The sequence below is a fragment of the Gadus morhua genome, chromosome 12 (assembly GCF_902167405.1).
Source record: "Gadus morhua chromosome 12, gadMor3.0, whole genome shotgun sequence".
NCBI lineage: Eukaryota > Metazoa > Chordata > Actinopteri > Gadiformes > Gadidae > Gadus > Gadus morhua.
Genome location: NC_044059.1, coordinates 22,885,155 through 22,904,265, shown reverse-complemented (window position 1 = coordinate 22,904,265; position 19,111 = coordinate 22,885,155). Strand labels below are relative to the sequence as shown.

The 19,111-nt window shown below is 44.6% G+C and overlaps 3 protein-coding genes across 13 annotated transcripts in view; 1 reads left to right on the top strand and 2 right to left on the bottom strand.

The window, feature by feature from the left end:
- taf4b (TAF4B RNA polymerase II, TATA box binding protein (TBP)-associated factor) overlaps positions 1 to 719 on the bottom strand; it is a 14,682-nt gene extending 13,963 nt beyond the window's left edge. For 3 of the 7 annotated variants that reach the window (XM_030372070.1, XM_030372072.1, XM_030372074.1), the window contains exon 1: positions 475 to 695. Coding sequence is in view for 3 of the 7 variants with exons in the window: in XM_030372074.1 (XP_030227934.1) it covers positions 475 to 479 (5 nt within the window). In the remaining 4 variants the exon portion in view is untranslated. Of the gene's footprint in view, positions 1 to 474 lie in introns of all 7 variants that reach the window. The other 4 variants (XM_030372071.1, XM_030372073.1, XM_030372068.1 and 1 more) reach the window with 3 other exon arrangements.
- Positions 1 to 11,140, top strand: part of b4galt6 (UDP-Gal:betaGlcNAc beta 1,4- galactosyltransferase, polypeptide 6) — a 13,287-nt gene extending 2,147 nt beyond the window's left edge. Inside the window, exons 2-9 of the mRNA XM_030372113.1 lie at positions 313 to 429; positions 1,909 to 2,022; positions 2,259 to 2,383; positions 2,981 to 3,097; positions 3,305 to 3,492; positions 5,143 to 5,265; positions 5,750 to 5,851; positions 6,948 to 11,140. Of these exons, the coding sequence (XP_030227973.1) occupies positions 313 to 429; positions 1,909 to 2,022; positions 2,259 to 2,383; positions 2,981 to 3,097; positions 3,305 to 3,492; positions 5,143 to 5,265; positions 5,750 to 5,851; positions 6,948 to 7,095 (1,034 nt within the window). The 3' untranslated portion in view covers positions 7,096 to 11,140. The remainder of the gene's footprint in view (positions 1 to 312; positions 430 to 1,908; positions 2,023 to 2,258; positions 2,384 to 2,980; positions 3,098 to 3,304; positions 3,493 to 5,142; positions 5,266 to 5,749; positions 5,852 to 6,947) is intronic.
- On the bottom strand, positions 11,086 to 19,111 carry opn7a (opsin 7, group member a). Of its 5 annotated transcripts, none has more exons than XM_030372100.1 (7): positions 18,985 to 19,111; positions 18,653 to 18,854; positions 17,683 to 17,823; positions 16,649 to 16,811; positions 16,206 to 16,333; positions 15,082 to 15,422; positions 11,086 to 14,452 (listed from the first exon to the last, which is right to left on the bottom strand). In XM_030372100.1, exons 2-7 carry the CDS (start codon positions 18,654 to 18,656, stop codon positions 13,802 to 13,804), a joined length of 1,428 nt encoding a protein of 475 aa, XP_030227960.1. In that variant the 5' UTR covers positions 18,657 to 18,854; positions 18,985 to 19,111; the 3' UTR covers positions 11,086 to 13,801. The 5 variants fall into 5 exon arrangements, with proteins under 5 accessions (XP_030227960.1, XP_030227963.1, XP_030227961.1 ...); XM_030372103.1 differs by having other exon boundaries at positions 18,718 to 18,854; XM_030372101.1 differs by having other exon boundaries at positions 19,002 to 19,111.

Sequence of the window (19,111 nt, the reverse complement as noted above, 5' to 3'; positions counted from 1 at the left end):
GATCTAGGCTCCTTCTGACTGCAGAAAGTCTGAAGGTGCATGAGAATATTCCGTCTTAACTGGGCTACTCATTAAACCACGTTTGTGTTTTACCAGAGGCTATGTGTCTGGCAGTGATCCCCCACCAACTGTCCAGTACAACTTTTCTGACCCTTGATCATGACTAGTCGGTGTAGTCCTTTGCTAAACCAAACCTAAACCTGACTGTTTCTTTCATTGTACTTCACTACAATACACTGCTTCTGTTACGTAGTTGTACGCTATTCTTTACCTATACCTTTTATTCAATTTCGTTTTTGCTTTCTCCCACAGCCAACACATACTTCTTCATGGTGCAGGCCCAGGGCATCATGTTGAGAGACAATGTGAGGACCATTGGACACATGATCCGATTGTACACCAATAAGAACAGCACACTTAACGGCACAGGTATGAGACACCTGATCATGACTTACATGAGCTTGTATTACTTACCGCATGGAAATTAGCTGAAATGGAATTGTCCATAGAAACCTTTGCTGCTTTTAGGATGTGTGTTTTCTCCCCTGTAAAATAAGGGTAACCCTTTACAAAATAGTCAAAGTCTTAAATTAGAGATTGTCAATAAAAGGCATTAAAGAGTCTTGAATGTTTTTACGGACTCAGGAAGCTGTCTGGACCACTGCACTGGCACGATAACTTCATACTCATGCAGGATACTTTTGTTATCAGACAAGCAGCACTGCTGAGAAAAATTGATAGCCTGCATGCATACATGAATACATAGTTAGCCTGGTAGCTTTGAACAAGAAAGCGACTGTACCCGTAAATGACCACAGACTACTCTTTACCCTCAAAGGAGCTTATCTATTTAGAAAATTGGAAATCCGATATATCCGCACCTTTTAAGAACGCTATAAAACACTGGCTCTTTGTGGAGCGGTTTGATAGGTTCATTGTTCTTGTTTGGAACACAGCCTTTTTCTATGAACTGATTTTGCTTTTAATGTTGCTTAGGGAACGTATTAAAAAGGGTCAACGGCTCAGAGCTGTAGTGATGAGGCCCCTTTGTGAGGTGAAATTGTGAACTGCCCCTTTACAAATTGCAAGCTATTGACTGAACGACCCTAAACAAAGTTTATAAAAGGGGGAGGAGGGGAGGGTCTGCTGCTCACTGTACTTAAAGGGGAAGCGCCCCGCATTTTACTTGATATATATTTCCAAGCTATGAGTCAGAATCAGAATGCATCATGTTTTATTTTTGTTTGCGATACTACAGTTTTCTAACTCAGAATTGCTTGTCCGACTTAATGTCGGTAACAACAACATCCTAAAATTGAATGATACAATGTAGTTGTTGACGTTTGAATACATAATTCATGTGCAATTATGTGTTTTGGATTGTTTATATTTCACTTTTATTTATCAATATGTGGATGTAAGCAGCTATTTTACCAAGTGTTTGTTTCTCCACATCTTGTGGGAATAACACTGACACTTTCAAACATAACAATTTCTACCCGTTCTACCCTTTTAAGATGAATTACTCATGCTAACATCATAACTATCATTCCAGTGCTCCTATTTTCCAAAAATGGTAGCAGTCATTGGGATTTGATGGCGCAATGTATAAGCACTATATTTAGGGTATGTGTTCATTAAAAAATTGCTGTCTTCAGCTTTGTATTACAGGAAAGACAACAACATGTAATAGCATAACAGGTTGAGGAATGTTATTCACCCTACTTTTTTGATGTCATTGGTATTTAAAAGGTATTAAAGTCTTAAATTTAACTTGTGGAAACCTGCAGCTACCCTGAAAATATGCTCGATACATAGCTCTGTATAAATAGTATTCCTGTTAACTAGCCAGTGTTTGGCCTACTGGTTTTATATCCACCCTTCCCTGAACTACATTGTGTGTTGCAGACTACCCAGACGGCAGCAATTCCAGTGAACTCCTGATCCAGCCCACCACCTTTCTCCCCGAAAACTTCACCTACGCCCAGAACCTCCCCTGCCCCGAGCGATTACCTTCTATGAGTGAGTAGAGTTGATGAAGCACTTTTAATCTTATGGTCAAATGATCGTTAAGTGTGTGTCTAAAGCGTGTCTATTTTGTCATTTATAAAGTATACTATTTGATAGATGCTTGGAAAATGTAATTGTAAAATAAGTGAGAAAAGTAGCATGACTGTGTGGTCCAGCTGTGATTTTGAAACACTGTAGCTGATGATCAATGCTGCTTTTTATTTATTTTTTGCATCTTGTGTCTGCAGAGGGCCCAATAGAAGTCAACATGACTGAGATCCCTATTGAAGAGATGGAGCTCAAGTTCTCAACGTTTTTTGACATTAAATTTGGGGGCCATTGGAAACCAAAAGACTGCAAACCACGCTGGAAGGTGTGTGTGTGTGTGTGTGTGTGCGTGTGTGTGTGCGTGTTTGTGTGTGTGTTGAGTAATAATGACATTATTATGACATTATTGTAATAATGACAATAATAACGAAAATGGTTGGAATTAACCGTTTGTTTTTTTACTTGTTGTTACAGTCTGCTTAGTCAGTGACTACATGAAAACATGCCAGAGAATATTAATTCCCTTATAATAATCACCTTATTTGATTAATATGTTCCATAAAAAATCCCTTTTTGTGTTATATTTTACATTTTAATTTGCAGTTATTTAATATATTCTTGGGCTGAATCAAAAGAGAACGGCGAATATATCACCAATCAGGGATCAAATATAGTTACATGCTATTTTTTTTCTTTTTGTTTCCCTTGAGCCACATATTTGTAAGAGCTTGTAAACACACACACACACACACACACACACACACACACACACACACACACACACACACACACACACACACACACACACACACACACACACACACACACACACACACACACACACACACACACACACACACACACACACACAGCACTGCTGCTTTAGGGAGAGCATAAAGCCATTGTTCCCTCCACGCTGTAGGTGGCCGTCCTGATCCCGTTCCGGAACCGTCATGAGCACCTGCCCATCCTCTTCCAGCACCTCACCCCCATGCTACAGAGGCAGCGCCTGCAGTTCTCCTACTACGTCATCGAGCAGGTAGTGTGTGTGTGTGTGACACTTAAAGGAGAAAACCCCAATTTCCACTTTATAAATTGGTAAATGTATGTGTTTTTCCTGTTGCCTTTAAAATATCTAAACGCTGATCATATTGGACTAAGAAGAATAATGAACAATGAGCAGAAAGCGGTGGGCTTTGGGGGGGGGCGGTCCATGAACCCACCATCCTGTGTGCGTCCTGTCCAGACGGGGAGCCATCCCTTCAACAGGGCCATGCTGTTCAACGTGGGCTTCCTGGAGGCCATGAAGGACCTGGCCTGGGACTGCCTGGTGTTCCACGACGTGGACCACATCCCCGAGAACGACCGCAACTACTACGGCTGCGGGCAGATGCCGCGCCACTTTGCCGCCAAGCTCGACAAATACATGTACATGTGAGTCCCCAGCCGGCGAGACATGGAGACACAGCAGGGCAATGTCTTCATTCACATCAGACGCATCGTGTGGAATGTACCTTTCTTGACATTCCGATTTTACGGCAAACGTATTTCTGGTCCTCTGCATAATTGCATTACCGGTACTTGGTTTTTTTTGAGGGGGTGGGGGCGGGGTAGCAGCCCCTTGACTGCAACCGCACTGCGAATGAAAGGAGGCTTGGGTAAAAGTGTTCTAAGGCCAGTAATGTTTGTTGTCTATTTTGTCTGCTCTTCAGTCGGCACAGTCCGGCTTTGTGCCCGGCACTTCCCACTAACAATGAACAAGCTTTTCTCTTCAGTCTCTTGACTCTCTTCCAAACGTCTCAATCCATCAAGTTGGTTATGCAGAGAGAATGAAGTAGCTGATGACGCTTCCTAGCTTCTCTCACCGCAATGTTTTCCGATGCAAATTCGCATCCGGTCGATTTGATTAAAACTGAACCGATCTAGCTTGGTAGACATTGGGTCCATTTCTGTATGCTATTTCTTTGTGTTTCACTGCTTCTGTAAAGGAGGAACCGGAAAAGGCATAATTAAAACAGTCAGGTTAAATTTGGTAGCTCCACGTCAGAGGTGGCTGCTTGTCTTTCGAAGAGCTCATTTTCGGCCTACATCGTATTAATTGTCAATTTATTTATGTCAATTCTGCTCTCTGTTCATGGAAATGCTCTGTGACCCTGTCATACCAACTAGCTGTCTTTTCCAGTGACTTGACCAGTGTCCTCTCAATGGCCAGTAGAGCTAGGCTGCTTGGCCCATTGTGTGTCGGTTGTAGGACTTGAGCCGCTTTAAACAGGAGAAGCTCCTTTCTACACCTGCAGATGTAGCGCCAATTGTTGCCACTAATGAGAACAGTTTGTAAAGCTGTCCATCTCCATGTCTATAAGCTAAACCAAGAAATCACACAGCTTTCCACTGTCACTCTGCAAGTCCTGGTCTGAATACAGGACTTGAAGTTCAGAAACTAAGTCTACCTGAATTTAAGTGATGGCCAACTACCATAACGATATTAAACTTGAACAAGGAAATGCGGGAATTCTGTTAAACTGAAACAAGCAAACTGTGTATAAGTGAATGAAATGTGCGATGAATATTGTCTAGCAATTTCGCCAAGCAAATATCAAGAAAGTGGTTCGTCTTACAACTCGCTTGCAAAATCCGCGATGGGACTGAGGACGAAAAGGAGCTCCGGCAACGTTTTAAGGTTCAAAATCGCCAATCGCCAATCAAACGGCAAGCCAGTCTTTCGCAGACCCTCCAATCATCTGGCGTATGTAGCCCCATTGAAGTTGATGGACGCTGAGCTTCAACAGGCAAATGCACTGCGACGCTACGGGAATGTTTGAGAAGGAAATCGAGTCAGTCGATCTGCGATAAGCAGCTGATTCTGAACGAACTCGTCTTCGAGATGGACTTGTTCTATTCTAACGCATTTTTTGTCAATGATATGACTATTTGAACATTACATTTTTTTAATTTTTGGGGAAGCCGAGCTTCCCTTGCAGTCTTAAAACTATCGCCATTGCTCCATGTGAAAAAAGTTCTCAAGTATTTTCTGTCTTTTCTGTTTATGTATTTATTTATTTTTGTGTGTGCTTTGTTTCATAGACTCCCTTATAGCGAGTTCTTCGGTGGCGTAAGTGGACTCACAGTGGAGCAGTTTCGCAAGATCAACGGCTTCCCCAATGCATTCTGGGGCTGGGGAGGAGAGGACGATGACCTGTGGAACAGGTCGGTCGGAACGCCGTTCGTTTCATTCCCTTGTAAAACCTCAGTGAGGCCAACTCTGTCGTACTACGACCCCGCACTGTACATTGGGCTGGGCGATTTGGCCTAAAAATCTAAATTCTCTTAAAAGCTGACTATAAATAACAAATATAAATTGTCATTTTTAGGCTGCGTGTCTCAGTTTAAGATGTTGCAATAAATTTGTTTTGCTTCTGCTTTTGGTTGCCACAGACTTTGGGCAATCTCTAAACCGTGCAAACAAACTGTTACCTCGAAGTCAGATGCTGCCAACCCGAACCATTTCCACCCGATTTTATTTCATTTTGATGTTAAATTTTTTCTTACTATGAACTACGGAACCTCAGAGAAGGGGAAGTGGTGGCGCTGCCGTAAATACGCGATTAAAAGCCATACATTTGAATTGCGATTAAAAAAATCGATTTATCGGCCAGCTCTTAAGTGTTTCATGCGTGTGTACCTCCAACAGGGTGCACTATGCCGGTCTCAACGTCACGCGGCCAGAGGGCGAGATGGGCAAGTACAAGTCCATACCACACCACCACCGAGGAGAAGTGCAGTTTCTTGGGAGGTGAGTCGCAGACGCCACGAGTGACGCATGAGGTCGTGAACAGTTTGGGAAAAGGGTCTCCATTGCACATCAGAGTCAAAGGTCAACATTCTTGGTGTCATCTGTGCGGAGACTTTATATTTGAACTTCTGTGTAGCCTCACCCCTGTTCCGTCCTCCCTTGTGCTATTGGATCTCGGCTAATGTCAACAATGCATTGCAATGGGGGTAGTTCAACTCAGGTCACCGGTGTGGAATGAGGGAGAAGCAATAATACACATTTCCCATTTTTCATTATCTTTTTATGTGGCTTTCGAATTTGATGAGCAAGATCATGGATCACCATCATTATTTGATGATCCCCGATTGTCAGAAGGGGGCGTGTCTCCATGGGTGTTGGACGTTGAGAGCTGTCAATCAGCTGGGTTGAGCCATGGGAAGCACTGTTCTTGGTCATCCAAGGGAGGCCTAAAGCCAGCATTCCCAAACCTCATAGGCTTTACAAAACATTAATGTTAACATTCTCGAGCATGTCGATGTGCACCTCGGCATCAAAATGCAAATAACCAATTGGACAAGATAATGGATGTTGCTGGTAATTGAAGACGCGAAAGCAAGTGCAGATGAAAAGACCAGAACATACTGCTCTGTGCTTTGCATGGATAGGATTATGATGGTCTCGATGTCAAGGACGGAACTATGGTTGTCAGTCTGTCTGGCAGTTTTATTTTCATGTTATGGACCAAGTAGACTGTAGTGCAGACTGGCCGTGCTACTCTATTGTGAACCAAGCTGTGTTAATGTACACAATATATACCAGATATGTATCTTTTTTTTTACACCATTCACTTACATTGAGATCACTCAGATCCTCTCGATTTGATTCTGAGGAGCTCTCTGTTGAGGGGTGGCCCTCTGTAGTCCCAACTATTCCGAGCTGTAGGGCAGATGAAAGCGGCTCTATGGACGCTGCCCACCCCGCTTCCCGCTTTCCTCCTTCCATCACCCGCCATCACATCGGCCCTCCCTCCACCCCGACCCCCTCCTTACCCCTACCTCTCCCCCCCCCCCCCCCCCCCCCCTCTCCCCCCCCCCCCCCCCCCCCCCCTACCTCACAGGTACAAGCTGCTGAGGTACTCCAAGGAGCGGCAGCACCTGGATGGGCTGAACAACCTGCGCTACGTGGCCCGCGTCTCGCTGCACGGCCTCTACAAGAACATCACGGTGGACCTGCAGCCGGAGCTGGCGCCCATTGCCGACTATTGACCCCCCCCCCCCCGCCCGCCACACACACACACTCACACACACACACACTCACGCACAGCTTCTCCCGTTTCACCCATCCCCCCCATCGTTATACCCCCTCCCTCCCCCTGTACTGCCCCCCCCCCCTCTCTTCTCCCCCAGGGACAGACCTGCTGTTTAGCAGGAGCAGGGTAAGAGAGTGGGGGCCGGGTTGGGTGGGGGGGGGGATTTACAGGGTTAGGCATTAACACGCCAGGTGTTAACATTGTAACGACTTTGTTCTGAAGAGGAATCCAAATGGAGGAAGATGAGGAAGAAAAAAAAAAAAAGAACATGGAGGAAGTGTGTGTGTGTGTGTGTGTGTGTGTGTGTGTGTGTGTGTGTGTGTGTGTGTGTGTGTGTGTGTGTGTGTGTGTGTGTGTGTGTGTGTGTGTGTGTGTGTGTGTGTGTGTGTGTGGCGCCGTGAAGTGCAACGGAGAGACGTGTGAAGGAATGAATCGCATGTCGAAGCGTGTTCTGGGACCACTGGAGCTTCTACCCCCCTCCCCCCCGGGCGCAGTCAGGGGGGGGTGCTAATGTTGTGCTGTGGCGCCTTAAATGTGGGTTGGCTCGGTAGCGTCCTGGCCTTGCCCCGGCTCAGCGCTTCACACGTCTTCACCCTCCAACGCCAACCGGTCTGTATCGCTTTGTGTACGGTCACTTTCGTTTTGTTTTTTTCAATTTATTTTTCTGCCAAAGCATATCTTCTCGTTCTTCTGAGAGATGAAAATATTCCTTAAAAACAGGTGCAGGAAACGAGAAGAGTCAACATACATGTCTGTGACAAAATTGTGTATTTTTTTAGCTTTTTCTTATGTATTTATTTGTCCTCTTGCAGAAGCACTCCTTGTCTGCGCCGCGAACGTTTTGTGTGTTTTTGTTTCGTTTTTCGCTGCACTATCGCTGAGATCTGCATGCACAGAACATGTATTGTGAATATCGGCTCAAGTGTGCGAACACTAGTATGTATATATCGGCATTTTTAACGCACAAGCGTTATTCCAGTGGGTTTTAGATTTATTTTTTTTGGCAGCTACTTTTCTCTCTTAGGAACTGAACATATGAGTGAGTGGCTTGTTCCAGATCTAGGAGGAAACCCCTACAGGAAAAAAATATGTATAGGATGTTTGGCATAGAAAAAAAAAAAAGATAAAACAAAATCCCTAGATTTCAATTTATCGTTTGCATGCCTTAATTTTTCTTTTCAACAGATGTTTATTTTCCTCCTCCTCCCCCCAAACATAATTTATGATATCATTTTTCTAGATGTGTATATTTCTATTGAGTTTCTTTTTGTTGAGGTACTTTTCATTTTATTTCTTTTGAGGTGCACTGTGTGGAAACCTAAAGAGCAAGTCGTTTCACAGTAGTAGCAGACGTGTGACTACACCATGCCTTTTCCCTTCACACGTATGGCGAGGTCGGGAACTGGGCATGGGATGTGTCACAATTGGTGGACAAAGGTGTGCGTTTGTGTTTGTGTGAGAGAGAGAGAGAATCTGTCTTTGTGTGAGAGAGAGAATGTGTGTTTTTGTGTGAGAGAATGTGTGTGCATGAGAGTCAGTATCTGTGGCTACCAGAACCATGAGACAGAAGTCAACCCCTTGCCATGCTGTACTTTAAGCCCTGGTGCACAGCAATCCCTAACTGAAGTGTCAAAAGTAGGATCGTCATGGCTTTGTCTAGACAGTGTTGTTTCTATTGGTTGGTAATCTTTGTTGTGGTCCTTATTTTCCGAGGCTGACAAGGCTATAAGATGGGCCAGAATGAGAGAACCCTAGCTTCAATGTGTGGTGTTTCTTGAATGGCATTGTGTGAGTCTTTGGCCATGAAAACTTTAATTTGTTAAAGCTTTGAGTGCTATAAAAGAAGGAAACTTGTTGGCAATGGTGAACCCCTTTTCACACGTTATCCCCTTATGTTTACCCTTGCATTCATGCTATGACCTTACCAATGTGTTTTTTGATATAGTAACCGTGTTTGTTTTATATTTTGTTTTATTTGGACGTCTGCATCTCAAACGCGACACGGCGGCCATTGCCTTTTTGTGCTGGTGACGCAGAGTCTCTTAGCCAAGTGGGTTGAACCTCCATCCTCCTCATTATCATTTGGAATGTGTTCGCAATGCTGAGTTTAGGAGCAGCCCGCAGATGTTTACACACGTGTTCCCTTAGAAGAAGTAGCGACTGCTGAACCAAATAAATCTGGGTTCAGGAACACGACAACAAATAGAGCAGTTTTATTGTTTGCAGCCCATCTGGTTGGTAGGCAACTGGTTCTTAATTGACCGACATTCGTTTTAGAAGTGAGCGGTGCCAAAGTATTTTTGTGTGTTGTATTTTTTGCCTCATTGATACAAAAACTCTCTATTCCCCCCCCCCTCCCTCCCTCCTGTTTCTGACCTCTCATGGTAAATGTGTCCATTTGGGTCAGAACTCTGTTGGTGTTCTTCATGCCGGTGCTTATGGGTTACTATGCTTTAGTTATGGGACATCCACTGCAGTTGGCATAACCAGGGATCGACACCTAGAAAGCTAGCACTACTTGATGGAAACGGGATGATTTAGAATAAACCAAATGGTCGTGGCACCCATTCAAAGTTGAGAAAGTTATGGGTGATTTCTCGCCCACTTATTCTGTTATGATCACCCCTCTCAAAAGCAGTAAAAAATTAAATAAAGATAACTTGTAAGAAAATATTTTGGGAGACCTAATGTCAAAAATAGGATTTTTCCAGTTAGCGCTACAGTGTAGCGCTTTTCTACTCCAAGGATTTGTGCTCTGTTCAGGGTAACGACCACGACTCAAAATCAATAAGAAAAAAACAAACATAAAAAGGTGTGGCTCATCACTTTTGAATGTGCACAGGCACATTCAAAGGTTAAGGCCAAATGCGTCCCTTGTGGTTAAGATCCATCTTCAGAAGTAGTGGTGGTAATGTCGTGGGGTGCCGGCCGTCCTTGGTAGAGAGGTGTTGGTGGGATCTCTGTTTTTAGATCCCACATGATCCTGTTCAGCTTGTCCGGTCTTTTTATTTTTTTTATTTGATACAAAGTTCGAAACATTTCAGAATTCCACCGTCACCAGTGCGCAACGTCAATGTTACATTTTGCAGTATTCATATTTGTGCCTTGATTTTTTTTTTCAGGCCTTTTTTTCAATTTGTATTCTTAAATTATATATCAAAAGTGATTTGGTTTGTTTTGAAACTGAATTAAGTGCACATGCTCTGCTTAAAATATTTGTTCTGATTAAGTTTTACAGTGGAAGTCTTACAGTGTTAAATATTCTTGCCAACTGGATGAGTATGTTCAACGGAGAAAAAATAATTTCAAAAGTTTTGTTTGTCTTGTTTTTATTCAACAAGTGGCATTACAAAAAACTATTTATCATGGCCCTTTTTCTTTTTTGCTTCTGTGAAACCAAATGCGACCACAAGGTGCAAGTTGATAATTGGCTTGTGGCTAACAATATTCTTAACTGGCCCTTAAATGTCTTAAAGTATGTAGGAAATTAAAAATACAGCAGTATCCATCCACGTTCTACCAATCAGTACCAACACTGCATGTGTCTCCTGGTCCTCTGCACCATCACCGCAGAAGAGACAGGCCCTGTAGGCAGTGCTCTTTGGCCACACTAGACTCTGCCAATGGGAGCTGGGCAAAATGTAAACTGGTAGGAGCACATCAACCTTAGCTGACAGGTTTTTTTTTTCCTTTAGATCGTTTTTCGATTAGAAAATAAGATCATCTACTAAAGATAGAATGACTATTCTGCACATGCTCATGAAATGCGGCTGTAGTTGTAGCACTTTTTTTTTTGGCCAGAAGAATGTTCCATAATTCTTCCGACACGGTACAGTTTACTTTTTACGTGCCAAGGTTGAACCATTGGCGATGACGTCAAGCTCTTAGTCTTGGGGAATCATCCAGGAAGAAGTTAAGTCTGCTGTTTAACTGTCAGTTTTTGTACTTTTTTTTTTGGTTAACTGAAAATAAACACTCCATTGCCATGTTCTTGAAAACCACCTCTTGTGTCTGTCCTTCATGCCAGGTTGAATGTTATCACATGTCCACATCACATCACTTGGTTGCTACATACTCAAAATGTAAGAGGAAAACAAAACTAGTTTGGTTCATATAAATTACCTAAATATAATCTTGAATAAACATAGATTATACATGTGACATGCCAATATCATTTTTCCCTTAATTACCATGGATAATATAACGCATAAAATACAAATATGATCAAGCATGAGAATGCAATTTCCATTGTATGAATAATTCCTTGCTAAAATGAATTCCTTTTATTTATCAGATGGTTTTATTTACTTTTTACATTTTAACATGTTTTTCAGATGTGTTCAGTTTAGGTTTCTGTCAGGGATCAAATGTCGAAGGAAAATAGATGTTATTCAAATATTATTTTGCAGTGGATATGAATCATAAAATAAATCAATACACAATAGAAATATTATAAACCCAAATATAGTCAAAGTTATATTAGGATTATGGAGACTAACGATACCTTTTTTAGTGGCAAAGCACTGCATCATCAAACATCTCACTTCATGGGTTCACACTGAATGCCGAGAGCATGAATCAACTCCACTCTCGGACCATGGATCTATGCAGCTTTATCTGAAGAATCTTTTTGGACAGTACACCCTTTAGAATGTAGGCCTACACCAGTAAAGCTGTATTCACATTGAAAGGTTTAGTTCGGAGATAGGAAATAAGGTAAGAGAAATGTTCAGAGCACTGGTAAGCCTTAAAGGTGCCATGACATGCTATTTTATGGATGCTTTAATATAGGTATCAGTGGGCCACTAACACAGTATTCAAAGACGTTCCCGAAATTCAGCCGTGGTGCAGAGTTACAGCCACTCCGAGCCAGTCGCACACTAGTTGTCTTAATTCGACTACGAGTAACTCGATTCGATTCGAATATAGTTTGACTAAGGTGTTTACATGCATCTTAATAATCCAATCATAGTTGGACTAACCCAATAATTTGATTTTCTTGAGGGTCATGTTAACGCACTGAGTGTGTGTATTCACACACACACACACACACACACACACATATGGCGCTTGCACGGTCGTGTCTCATTGGCGGGCCAAGTCTCTGGGCGGGCCAGGCAGAGTAAGGGGAGGAGCTTACTGCAGTGTGGCGACATAATAAACTCACATTCCAAATCAGCGCGCTTCAGCCTCCGTTTTTTTCAAAGGCGAGCAGAACACCTTGTGCTCGTTTTACACCGAACGCAAGTTTTAGCCACTGGGGGACCATAGGCAGGCTATGGGAACTCATATTTATGTTAGAAAACCTCAAACTGAGATTTTCATGCCATGGCACCCTAAAGAAAAATTATACCTTTTGTTAGGTGCAGGCCAATTCAAGGAAATTAAACCTCTTCTAAAAAGGAAATTGGTTGTATAAATACCATAACCTCTTAATGTGCATCACGTCACACTAAATACAAACAAACAAAACCTATAAAAGATAACACACTAAAATGAACATAATACAGTATATATTACCCATGTTTGCTTATGGCAAAAACCAGCCATCTCATCAATGTTGAACAAATAAGATTGGCTAGAGCACCACAAAGTAGTATGCATTACATAGTTATTGTGAGGTTAATTCGTTGACAGGGATTTAAGTGTGTGGTGGCTTTACAAGCTCACTGAGCTACTGCTGGTTCAACCTTAACTGTTGTTGCTGTTGCACGTGTTTTGTTTGTCCCTGAGTTGCGTGTTCCCAAGATGTCGGTGTTAATGGAGCAAAAGGACTGCAGGTTGCAGATACAAGGTTGTTTTTTTCAGAGCTGAGGTAACTTGTGATCTCGATGGATTAGCTCAATGTTTTCAAATTGTCCTGAATGAAGAGCCATATTGTTCATCCTCCCCTAGACACCCAGTGGACAGCCCTCAGCTCTCGGGCTGTCGTCCAGTTTGCATCTGGTATTTTGGTCTCAATCTGCTGCTTCCATTGATCATGTCGAAAGAAGTACCGGGTTCTTCACTGGATCTGAAACTGAACTAGCCTGGCTCCGCCCGCCTAAGTACTTCCGCTCAATTCTAATTTCCCTTCAGTACTACGTCTGGGTCTGTGGTGTTGGGTTTTCTCCGTCCAAATTATCTGCGTCCAATCAGCAAACAGAGGGAGTGGCTAAGAACAAAGACGATAAAGTCAGTTCTCTTTTGACAGACATCTTCACGCACAGTGATTGGTTTGTTTACAGCCTGCGCGCAACGTGATTCCCGGCCAAACGTTAACGATTGATTATGGCAGATCCAGAGTGGCACTGGGCAGATCCAATAGTTTTAAGCTACAACAAACACCTGCCTTCAAGCGAGTTAACGTTTGTCAATTGAGTAGGTACAGACTCTCTGTGCATATGAAGTACGAGATTCTGGTAGGACCAGGCTAAACCTGAACCCCAATCCTTTGAAACATGCTCCCACAATGCAACAGTGGAAGGGATTTATTCAATCCCAAAAGCAAAACAGTGTAGCAGGCAAAGCCTTTTTTAAACGATATCATAAAAAAAGATAGAAAACAATAGACATTAGCAATATCCTTTGCTCACAATCAGGTTTCTTAAACTGTTGTTCTTAAACCATAATCTACCAGGCAGTATCCTCTCCCTTCATGTGTGACTCTCGAGGGTCTTGACCTATTTGGAAACAGTTTCCAGGGGGAGCTCACTCTCCTGTTGAATGTTCTTCTTATCGCAGAACGTCACTCCTACTCTCTTCCTATTGGTCGAGAAGCCGGCCTGAACAGGAGCCAGGCCGGCTCCGGGCACCCACCCCCCACCCGGCCTGGGCCCCCGAGAGACCCCGGGGCCCCCCGACCGGCCACCCGGTACGGGTTGCGAGGCCTTGACATTGCCGTGACAGCAGCGAGGATAGTGTTTGAAACACTCGAAGGTGTCCGCGCACTGCCCGCAGTCACAGTGGGAGGGGCCCAGTGTGGCCTGGGCTTGGGGGACGGAGTCAGAACACGGGGGGGCGGAGTCAGAACATGGGGGGGCGGGGTCAGAGAAGGAGCCCCGGAAGGAGCAGAGGGGGAGGCGGGGCGGACAGAGCAGACGCGGGCATTTCTTGCGCTGCGCCAGAAGGTGTTGGCTCAGGAGGTGGCGGTAGTTGGGTTTGAGGAGGAGGTAGATCAGAGGGTTGTAGAGTGTGGAGGACTTCGCGAAGACCGCGGGCACGGCGAACGCCATGGGGGGCAGGGACTCGACGTGTCCGTAGGTAGCCAGCATGGACACCAGGGCATAGGGACTCCAGGCCAAGAGGAAGCCGATACAGACGGCCACACTGAGCTGTTGGTGCCGAAGGGGAGAGGGGAGACACAGGAGGGGAGATGTAAGAGGTGAGGGAGAGAGGAAGAGATCCAGAAAACAAGGTTGGCATGAAGAAAGCCCTCATCAGTCCCCCCCTCATGGGAGAAATTAATCGAATGCACGAGGATCTTTTAATTTGCATGATTTTTGGACGCTACATTGGCTTGTGATGTTTTTTATGTCCATACCAGTTTAAGCTACAAGCTAGTTGAATTATTACATATCGCGGCTTTAAAGGATCAGTTATGGTTCCGCGTCGACACACCGCAATGACCACCACGCTTTGGTGGTCATTGCGGGGACCACCAATGCTTCGACGCAGTCGTGAACATGTTTTGGTTCTGCGTCGGGTTTTAGTGAGCGGACCAATCACAGCCCTGCCTGCTGCGTCGCCTCGCCGCAAGGTTAACATTTTTAATGGGTCCGTAAAACCCCCTCGCGTTGGATCGACGTCGAACCATAACTAAGCCATTCGTCAAGATCGCTCAGAGTTGTCTTTCGAACTCGTGGCACGCCTTATCAGCCTTGGGTCCAACAGCGGCTAACGGATAGCATGGTTAGGGGCCGGGCCAGGGTGTGTGTGTGTGTACGGTGTGAATCGACCCCACCTTAAGGATGACGGCATGCAGGCTCCCGGTGCGGCGCGTGGTGGCCGGCACGGCGTGCTGCTCCACGGCGCGGCGCGACTCCCGCACCGTCAGCAGGATGTGGCCGTAGGAGAGCAGCATGACGCAGCAGGGCGCGGCGTAGCACAGCAGCAACAGCGCCAGCGTGTAGGAGCGCGCCCCGGCCTCGCGCCGCGACCGCCGCCAGTCGATGCAGCACGCCGTGCCGTAGGGCTCGGGCCCGTACGCCCCCCAGTGGAGGAGCGGGGAGCAGGCGAAGAGCAGCGCGTACGCCCAGCAGCAGCCAATCAGGAGGCGGCTGTGGGCGGGGCTCAGGCGCTTGCCTGTGACGGTTGATTTGGTGGTTAAAGGGGGAGTCGTCATGCTCTACTGTTTTCAAGTATAAGGGGGTACTGATTCATATGTGTGTGTGGAGAGTTGCCAGTAGAGTTGGAACGTTTACGTGCTTTTTCCAAAACGCTGGCTGGTATGAGGCAGTACTCCCTTAAAAATGAAAATAGCCAGCGTGATGAGTTCCCTTTAAGGTTTTTAAAACTATGTTTAATGTCTTACATTCAAAACATATTTTTCAACGAGATGAGGCAGTCATTACCAATTTAATATGGTCAATAATATATTATTATTAGATTAGTCTACACCGCCCAAATAGTATCCCATAAATAGTAGTACAAGGACTATCTTTGCCATACCTAACATGCCAGTTTGTTCCCATGTGTGGTCTATTGTGTAGTCACTATCATAACATGAATCCTTCTCACCATGAAAGGCAGTGGGCTTAAGGGTTCCATATTATAACTATAATAATTATATTATAGTTTTGAAAATCTCCCTCTTCTGACATCACAATTAGGCGTGTCCACCTAGATATGTGACAGAAAGATGAGCACGGTTAGCTACAGTGCACTGGGTAGGCTGGCAGACTGATCTATCCCGCACACATCTAGGTGGACACGCCCATGTGTGATGTCAGAAGAGGCCGATTTTCAAAACGGCTTGTAGCGGCTCCTCACACCTGGTGGTATAACACGTCCCCTTTAAGCCCGCACCACAGCCACAGGGGCCCTCTTGTGGTCCCCGCGCGGTGCTGGGGTGTGTGTGAGCCTCACCGTAGAGCGGGTAGCAGACCTTCAGACAGCACACGGTGCTGAGCGCCGTCAGGGTGCTCAGACTGCAGATGCCAAACAGCACACCGCAGAACGCATACAGGAGACACACGGCCTCACCGTACAGCCACCTGGAAGGAAACACACACGTGGGCGCACGCGCACACACACACACACACACACATGCACAAGCACATACACACAGGGGAAAAGGAGAGCAAGATGACGGTTATTTTACATTTCTGTAAAATATTGTTATAATGTCCATATTGCTTAGATAGTGGAGGAAAGTGACTCAATGGTAATTTTAAGTGTGTGTGTGCATGTGCATGCATGCGTGTATGTGTGTGTGTGTGTGTGTGTGTGTGTGTGTGTGTGTGTGTGTGTGTGTGTGTGTGTGTGTGTGTGTGTGTGCATGGCATGTGTGTGTGCGTGTGCGCATATACCTGTGGTAGATACTGGAGGTGACGGCCAGAGGGTACAGGCTCAGGGTCATGCCCAGGTCGCTGACCGCCAGGTTGATGATGAAGAACTCGGCCGGCTTCAACTCCGGCCTCTTCTCGTAGGACACGTACAGTAGCATGCCGTTGCCTAGTAACGAACAAACACCTAACAGAGACAAGCACGCAGTCACAGACACACACACACACACACACACACACACACACACACACACACACACACACACGCACACACACACACACGCACACACACACACACACACACACTCACTCACACACACACACACACACACACACACACACACACACACACGCACACACACACGCACACGCACACGCACACACACAAACACACACACTTTGAACAGGCATTGTTGAAACTGTTTCTATCCTTGATTGAATTGAATCATTGCTTATTGATTGAATTTAAGCATTATTAAGGATTACTTAATATTTGTATTTGCTTTCTACTATTTCACTTTAAAGAAGGGCTCTATAATATAAAAGAGATATCTACTTTAAAACACAATAAAGTTAATGAATAGCTGGCCCTCTGGGTGTATGTATGTGTAAAAAGTGAATAACTTTATGTTTTTCATTTTTTCTATTTACTATACACAGTGGCAGGTTTGAGTGGACAAAAGCTTCAATCAATAAGAATACACATGTAGTCAGTGGAAATTCCTTTGATTTTATTCTTCATACATTTTCCTTATTCTACACTGCTGAGTTTCCTGCCTTCACTTGTGTAGGACACTGGTATTGTCCCTCTATTTGTGTAACTGTATTACTGTTCAATGTTTTCAGACTTTCAGCCATATGTACTGGACCTACAATATTGGGCCACCAAAATTGCATAAACACATTATTGGGGCTGATAAATCCTTTGATCGGTTTGTTTGTTGCAGTAATTACTAACCATAGCCTGCCATAACCCCACAATAACATCTATCAATATGTAAGAAATTGCTTTACTTTACTGTAAATATAAGTGCGCTTCGAGACACAAAACACCTCACCAAAGAGGGTGTAGATGCTGGCCACCACCAGGTCTGCTGCCTCTGGGATGGTGGAGTGGAAGGTGCTGTTGTCTTCAACCCACTGAATCCACATTATGACTGATACACTCACGTGCACGCTCGCACACGGCGACACACATACTAACACACACACACGCACACACACAAACACATGCACGCTTGCACACACACACACACACATGCACACAAACACACGCTTGCACACGCCCACACACATACACATGCACGCTCACACACGAATGCACACACACACACACACACACACACACACACACACACACACACACACACACACACACACACACACACACACACACAGTATGATCAAAGTAACATGTATTTTTGTCATGTAGACTTTGGCCAACTCATGGCATTATTGGTGTGGACAGCCTAGGTGACCTCCTAATTGGGTTGCTCTAAATTTTTGCTGGTTCCTAAGCAACTAGACTTGGTTGTAGTCACGTGATGCTCATTAGCCCTCAGCAAACTCTTCAGCTTTTTTGGTTTTCATTTTAGTACTAATAAGAATACTACTGTTGGCCTACTGATTGGTTATGGGATCCGCATTCATCAAAATAGGCATATCACAATGGCTATTTTATAAATATATCTTGAATATTTTAAACATTAACAGTTAGAAAATAGGGCATGAATACTGCTTAATTATTTATGGCAAAAGATTTTTATCACAGATTTTAAGGGCTATAGACAATAGCACGATAATATTTGCATATGCTTATGGGGAAAAAATAGGCTGCAAGTTTGAATGAGTCACATCTCAGATGATCAACGATCCTAGAAAGAGTCAGGTCAAAATGAGCGATGGAAGAAGAACCACCACTCATACAACCTTAGTTTAAATCCTATGATTCTAACCACCCTAATGAATACTTCGTATTATTAAAATGTTCCAAGCAAGCTTCATAAGAAACACTTAACAACTACTCACACATTGGTGACACTAATATGCAGCTATTTCCACCAAAGCAGTCTTCACTTTGCGTGTGGCCTCACCGTGTGAACGCTTCTTCAGACACCGCCCGTCCAGCGACTCCCGCGCGCTACCACCTCACGTGCCGGCAGTGAAGACGAGGTCCACTGCCACGCCGGAGCGCATGTTGCCCAAAGTTCACGTTGTAGGCCATCCGTCGCTTTGGAAAACACGAAATCGTCATTATTTAAAAGAAAATGGACAAAAATGATTTAGGACACACGATAGAGAAACAGACAGCAATACGTATACAAAATATGAAATATGGTTTGCGCGTCTTTTGTGCTCACAGCAAACACAAATGTACCCCATCTCGACACCTGGAAAAGCGATTCTTAGGAACACGGCAACAAAAAAGGTAGCAGAGCTCTTCGAAGTCGTCTCGCTCGAGCGTCTGTGACGCGCACAGCTGGTTCT